The sequence below is a fragment of the Vulpes lagopus genome, chromosome 5 (assembly GCF_018345385.1).
Source record: "Vulpes lagopus strain Blue_001 chromosome 5, ASM1834538v1, whole genome shotgun sequence".
NCBI classification, from domain to species: domain Eukaryota; kingdom Metazoa; phylum Chordata; class Mammalia; order Carnivora; family Canidae; genus Vulpes; species Vulpes lagopus.
The window spans coordinates 118272100-118279484 of NC_054828.1; the positions used below are offsets into that span (position 1 = coordinate 118272100).

A 7385-nucleotide genomic window follows, 5' to 3' on the forward strand; every position below is an offset into this window, starting at 1 on the left:
ATGAACTCAGCACATTTATTTTAAATGTGCAAAATGAATTTTCATATCCTAAGAGTAACACCAGATGTTTTACCTCTTTTTCCTAATTGATTTTCCAGCCTACAGCAATTCGTCTATATATTTTCCAGTTGGATCCTAATGCAGTAAGAAGAGTGTGTTCCGGCAGGATTATTAAATCCCATGCATTTTAAAACAAGCATAACTCAGGCTGCCATGCGTCATCTGGGTGGTTGTCTCCCCAAAATATTCAAAAAATAAAAATAAAAACCAGGTTATAGGTACCAGGCAGATTTGAGCAGCCAGGAAACCCAGAAAAGGCCCTTTCAGAGGGCTGGGTCTCCAGGCTCTTGGCTGGATACAAAGCTGAGTCCTGGGCATTGAGCCCAAGCCTGAGCTCTTCACAGAGTCCTGTACTCCCTGGTACAGAGGATTTGCTAGCTGTAAAACCTGCAAATCAACATTTTGTTTTTCAATGGGAAGTTCTGTCTTTAAAATGAAGAAGGAAAAGAAGGCTCTGGGGATGGAGGTTGAGTGGGGCTGAGGGGCCAAGGAAGGGGGCAAGCTGTAGCCCAGGAAGAAGCCAGCCTGGGGACCATCTCCCACTCTGCACTTCGGAGAAGCCCAGACAATTCCTGTCTGTTGGCTGATGGGCCTGGCTGCGCAGGAGGCCCTGTCCTGGCCAGGTTTAAGTGGGTGAAAGGCCACCGGCAACCAGGTTTGCCTCACACAACAAAAGCCCTTGGGAGTCTGGGGAGAAACAGGGAATAGAAGCCCCAAGCTTTAAAGCAAATGACTTCAGGGACGCTTGGGTGGCTCGGTGATGAGCATCTGCTCAGGGCATGATCCCAGGGTCCTGGGATGGAGCCCCACCCACATCAGGCTCCCTGCAGGGAGCCTGTGTCTCTGCCTTTCTCTGTGTCTCTCATGAATTAAAAAAAGAAAGAAGAAAAGAAGAAAAGAAGAAAAGAAGCAGCAGCAGCAGCAGCAGCAAATGACTTCAAAAAAAAACTTCTGGGTCTCTGCCCTGAGTGGAGAGGGAGATAGGGAGAAGTAGCAGCTAAGTGCAAGAAAGCCAGAAAGTGCTGATTTCAAAAACAAAACCACACCTCTTAGGTAGATGGGGAGGGGAGCCACTTTCCCTGGCAGCTGCTGAGAGTTGGCAGGTTTGAGCCATCACGCCCAGAGCAGGATTCTCCTGTGGCCTCCAAATATAACTGCCCTGCCCCACTGGTTCTGAGACCCCCTGCAGCTGGCTAGGTGTCTGAAATTGGAGCTCATCTTGATCAAATCTCAAAATGTGGCTGCCCTAACCTTAAATAACAGCCACCCCAAACATCCAGTGTTCCGTCCATGATGTGGCCATTCTCTGAACTTAGAGTACAGCATTCTAGGTTCTGTATAGACATACACACGGATCAAAGTTCAACGATTGAAGAATCCGGTCATGATTGCTGCTCTCCCCCAACTTCCACCCCAGAGCTCCAGTCCCCAAAGCTCCAGTCCCTATAATCTTATATGAGGTGCTGTGGAACCCTTTGATGATGTGAAGGGAACCCCATAACCAGCCTCCTAGACAGAGAGCTCGGCCCCACACCTGTGATTAAGAAAAAAATGTGAATTAAATTTAAAGTGCAAAATTTAAAAATTTTCAAGTTTCAAGAAGTAGGAGGCAAAGGCCCCACAGAGTTAGACGCGGTGTTTTAAAGACACACAGACAGTGCACATTAAGTCAAAGGCTTGGGCACTGGGTGGCTGGGTACCCCTGGGATGGGGACGGGAGTAACTAGTCTCCCCTGGCCACCCAACCCTCACTCATCCCCCAAAGGGATTTTGGCCTCATTTACCACAAATGCCATCAGGGAAATGGGAGTGGTGGCCAGAGAGTATCTTGTCTAGCAACAGTCACCCCCTGCCCCAAATTCAAGAGGATAAATTCTTACACTATTAAAATCACAGAAGCCATTTTATAAATGTCATCATCATAGTCTTTTAATATTTTACATAAAAAACTGTATACACAGCTTATAGAACTTTTATGTAAACATCATAAGCTCACCACTTTGTCATTTGTCAGTTTATTTAAAAAATAAAAAAACAAGACAACAATTTAGTAGAAGTACCACTGGGTGGGGAAAGGAGGGTAAGAAAGGAGAGGCTAGGGGCAGGTTCATTCTCTGTACAGAGATGCAGAGAAAATTTCACATAGCTTTTGAGACTGCCTTGTGAAGAAAAAAAAAAAAAAGGAAGGGGGAGTTAAATAGGTCCCAATACTTGTTACTGCCCTTTATCAAAATAGTGCGCATACCTGCACAACTAAAATCGCAAAACAGTGTTGCCACTTTTTCAAGAAAACAAAAATTAGTGGTTTCTTTTTTTCTCTTTGTTTTTTAAAAGTCATCATCATCTTTAAAAAAAAAAACAAACATCAGAAGTAGATGAGGTTACAGCGTACAGGGGTGGTCAGAATGCTACTTTCTTATGCAAATGACAAGTGCATTAAGTGTCAAACAATAAAACAATTGTGCAAAGAATTCTTTCCAAAACAAAAAACAAAACAAAACAAAAAAAAAACCCGAACTAGTTTTAGCTTTTAAATAAATCAAATAACATCAGTTTCTTGGACTGAACAATTTCCACTTGTAGGACAGGCACAAAGTTCGCTTATGGCAAAAAAAAAAGACCCAAAGCACTCTCTCCCTCCTCCGGCCCAGGGCTGGCGAGGGGTGCGCCCGGGGCTGGCCCGCAGGAGACCGGAGTCTGGCAGCTGTGTCCTCGCAGCCCCACGGCAGTCGCAAAGGTGTTCCCAGGGGTTGGAAAGGTGGCCAAGTCCTGTTCACGCCTGGATGGGCGCCCGCCCCGGGGTGGGCCGGAGCTGTTGTAGCGCCCTGTCACTCCACCCACCACCACCATTAAATAACACCATCCTACCTTCGAAAATAAAATTATATCTATATATAGAACACCCCGTCCCCAGCCCCCCGCCCCCCGCAGTTCCCGCGGTCTATGTTACACACAAGGGACAGCGGCCGCTCGCCGCTCCTGGGCGAGCATCTGCTGGGGCGCGGCTGCACCCGGGCGCCAAGCTCGTCTCCGGGGGCCAGAGGCGGGGGCGCGTGGGCGTGGGGCGGGGAGATCGGACACACACACGGCCGCACGCTCCGAGAGGCTCCGAGAGGCTCGGCTCTGCAGGAAGGGGCGCTCGGGGGCCCTTGGCACTCAGCAGGCGCCCGGGCCTGTGCAGCACGGCCGGGCGCGCAGAGCCGCTGGAGAGGGGGCGCCCGGGGCCGGGGCCGGGGCCGGGGCCCGAGCCGCCGTCGGGCAGTCCGGTGGGGTCCCCTCGTTCGGGCCAGGCTGGAGGGCGGGCGGCGGGGGCGGGGGGTCGGGCCCGAGAGGGGGCGCCGCGCCGGCAGGGGCAGGGGCAGGCGGGGCGGGCGCGGCCCTCATAGCACCTTGCAGCAGTTGATGCAGCCGTTCTGGGAGCCGTAGCGCTTCTGCAGCGCGGCGCGCGTGGCCGTCTCGAAGACCTCGCGCACGCCCTCCTTGGTCTTGGCCGAGCACTCGAGGTAGTCGTAGGCTTGGATGCGCACGGCCATGGCGCGGCCGTCATCCGTGCGCACCGGCTCCTGCTTCATGCGCGCCAGCTCCGTGCGGACGTGCTCGTCGCTGCGCAGGTCTTTCTTGTTGGCCACCAGGATGATGGGCACGTTGGGGCAGAAGTGCTTCACCTCGGGCACCCACTTCTCGGGGATGTTCTCCAGCGAGTCGGGGCTGTCCACGGAGAAGCACATGAGGATCACGTCGGTGTCCGGGTAGGAGAGCGGCCGCAGGCGGTCGTAGTCCTCCTGGCCCGCCGTGTCCCAGAGCGCCAGCTCCACCTGCTTGCCGTCCACCTCGATGTCGGCCACATAGTTCTCGAACACGGTGGGCACGTACACCTCGGGGAACTCGTCCTTACTGAACACGATCAGCAGGCACGTCTTGCCGCACGCGCCGTCGCCCACCACCACCAGCTTCTTGCGGATGGCCGCCATGAGCGCGCCGGGCCCGGGCAGCAGGAGGGCGCCCGCCAACGCCTCGCCGCCGTGCCGCTCGCCGCTCCGCGCTCTCCGCTCCGCGCTCGCCGCTCACCTCGGGCCGCGCGCTGCGGGCGAGCGTCGGCGGCTGCACCCGGGCCCCGCGGCGGCGCGACCTCTCGCTGCGCTCGGGCTGCCGCGGCGGGGGCGCGCGGGCATAGGGCGCGCCGTGCGTCTCCGCGCCCGCCGGGCGGTGGCCGCTCTCCCCGCCCCGGGCCCGGGCCCCGGGTCCGCGCCTTTGTGCGCCGGCGGCGGCGGCGGCGGCGGCGGAGCGGCGGAGCCGGCCGAGTCCCTCCCGGCCTCCTCTGGGTCTCGGCCCCGGCGCCCGAGAGCCTCGCCTGCAGCCGGACTGCGGTGGCAGATGCGGGCTGCGGCCCTAGCGCCCGCTATTTAAAGAGTTCGGCCACTTTCTTAATATAGCCGGCCAATGGGAAGCGAGCCGGCTGAGCTCATCGCTGCGGAGCTCGGCGCTGATTGGCCGCCCGCTGCAGCCCAGGGGCGGGGCCTCCGAGCTTGATTGACGGCCCAGGCCGCGGGGCTGGGAGAGGCGGCGACTGGGGAGTCTGCGCCTCCGCGGGCGCTGCGGGGCTGTGGCCGCGGCGGCCGCGTTCGCCCCTTTCGGCCGCGTTCTCTGCGCGCGGGGCCGGGGCCGCGAGCTGGGGGGGCGGGGGGGGCTGGAGCCCGCGGGGCCTGGGCGAGCGGCTCCGAGACAGGCAGCACTCTGGGGGGCGTTGGCGACTCCCTCCCACTCGGAATTGTCCCGCTTCCGTGCAAACTCCCAGCGGCGGCCGGACCCGTGGGGGAGGGAGCGGCTCCTTTAAGCGGGTTTGTTTTTAAATAAACACACGCACACACGCATACACACTACACGTTTGTTTCCAAGGAAGGTTTTGTTCTCTGCTTTCAGAAGCGGCCCCTTCCCTCGTCTAGGCCACCGCTCCCAACTCCTACCCCCCACTCCCCCCCGCCCCCCCACTGCAGCCGGTACCCTTCCAGGTTTGGACCCCCGAGGCCAGAGTGGGCCTGGGCCTGGCCTCCAGCTCTTCCCAAGTCCTATCAGTCCCCCTTCCTCCTCCACCCCCCGCCCCCCATCTCCAGGTGAAGATCTGGGAAGGGGGGGACCATGAAAAAGGGAGGTGGGGGCTGCTTGCAGGACTTGATGTCCACTTGGAGGAAGTTACCAGGCCGAGAAAGGCAGCTTCTGGTTTGCATGATGAATTCGGATCCTGGTAGTCAGGCTGAGAACTGTGCTGAAGTAAATAGCACAATACAATCAACGGCCTCCCAGCCCACTGGGCAAGAAGAGGATGAGGCCTGAGGCCGGGGAGAGAGGGGCAGACAGGGAACTTGCAGGCGAGGACAGCAAATCAGTGTCCGGTGGGGTGCTAGTTCTTCTGCTAGTTCTTCTTCTGGGCTTGACTCATCTAGCCCAGAGTCTAGTATAGAAGGACCTAAGGCGAAGGATTTCACAGGACAGCAGAAGGAGGCAGGGGGACAGGGAGAGGGCTTGGTGCCAAGAAGGAAGAGCTTGAAAAAAAACAGAACTGTGGGAAACAATAAGACAAACTCTAAAAACAGAGACTAGGTTGATGTGACTGCTCCTGATGGGAAGAGAGAGAGAATTGAAATACAGGTTGAGGCCAATCATGGAGGGCTAAAATACCAACTACACAGATTGGGCCATGTCCATCAAGACACAGTGGGATGTTTTATTGGTTTTTTAGCAAAGGAGAGCCCCACACATCATGTTGAAATTAAGGCTTCGTATTTCTGCCTCTGTCTCTAAGACTGGAAGCTGGTAGAGAGCCAAGATTTTGTCTTAACCTCAGCATCCTGAAGACCTAGCACATGGCTGCCCCTATGAAAGAATCCAGTAAATGACTGTGGAGAAGAATTTCACTTAAATGCTCAGGAACTCAGAACTTTCTGGCATCTCCTACCTCAGGTTCCAGGCTCTCTGTTAATAACCATCCAACCAAGCCCATGGAGCCAGCTGTAACTAAGCTGTGGTGTTTTCCCATGTGATTTACATGTTGAGTTCTGGGTCTCTACGTGAACACCAAAGATATATCAAATTAAAGTAAGACAGTAGTGCCCTAATCCCTACAGCCTGTCCTGTGGGGAACAAATTGAAATGCCCAAAAGGGCTTCCCTCACACTGGATATAAGCTCCACTGTTTTTCTTTTTCTAATCTAAGGAACTAAATTATCAACAAGTAAATGATTTTTCGACAATGGGTTTCCATGGAAGAAAAGAAGGGATTTTTGATCATTGGTTTAGGGTTCCTGTCTGGAAACTTTTTTTTTTTTTTTTTTTTAGCCTATTAAAAAAATCTTATCTAAATTTTTCTTCTTTTAGTCAAAACCTTTTATAGGTGTATTGTTAACTGAGCTTTCCTTTATCTTAATATAGCCTGGGAATCTTGGTGGTGTCCTTAAGCTTCAAATATTAAACTATCAAACAAAACTTTGTACCATGTCTTTTTTGAAAAACCAAAATACAAAGAATCAGGAAGAGGGATTCGATTCACTCATTTCCTGATTCTCAGACATAATATATGAGTGTTCCAAGCCTGAACTTGAGTATGGCAATAATTTCTAAAAATACTCAGTTGGTAAATATGCCAAAGTAAACAAATAGAAAAATCCGTGTTCTGCAGCAAGTTCTCTTCATGGTGTTCATTTTTATGTCCGGGATACGTTGACAGGCTCTTTGGCAACGGACTACTCCGAAGACTGCACCACTCACAGGATAAACTTTTCCAAACTAGGTGATGTGCCAGGCAGGCTCCTCCCTGCCTCCCCCCTCCCCGCACAGGACACGCCTACTGAAAGGCCAGGGCAAGGATTGGTCCATGAGGAGAATTGTTAAAAATTACCTTTATTAACAAACAGACTCACTGTATGACAGATACCTGCACCAGTGAGAGAGAGAAATTACCTCCCAGACAAAAGGGAGATGTTATGCTATCCCCAATCTTCAGTTCAATTTATTTGGGGTTTTGTTTTGTTTTTGTCCAGTGTTTCCTACAGATCCTGTAAATCACCCCTCAACTGCTCTCAGACAAGATCAGAGACTGGAATGTTCATTAGATTTTAGTGCCACCTTGTGGCAATCTTAATAGGTTTCCCCCCCTTCCCCGCTTTAAAAAAATATAGATAGATAGATAGATAGATAGATAATGAATCTATGATTATAAAAAATTTTATCTAGTTAAAAAGCATGAATTTTATGACTATTTTTATTTTAAGATTTTTTTTCATGGGATGTCAAACTCTAGATATTTACAAACAGATTCTTTAGAAATTCTT

The 7385-nt window shown here is 52.7% G+C and overlaps 1 protein-coding gene across 1 annotated transcript; it reads right to left on the minus strand.

Annotated features, from left to right (window-relative positions):
* Nucleotides 1-1967: 1967 nt before the first annotated feature.
* RHOB (ras homolog family member B) lies at nucleotides 1968-4432 on the minus strand. The gene has a single exon (XM_041757196.1). It carries the CDS (start codon nucleotides 4029-4031, stop codon nucleotides 3441-3443), a length of 591 nt encoding a protein of 196 aa, XP_041613130.1. The 5' UTR covers nucleotides 4032-4432; the 3' UTR covers nucleotides 1968-3440.
* Between the last annotated feature and the right edge of the window lie 2953 nt (nucleotides 4433-7385).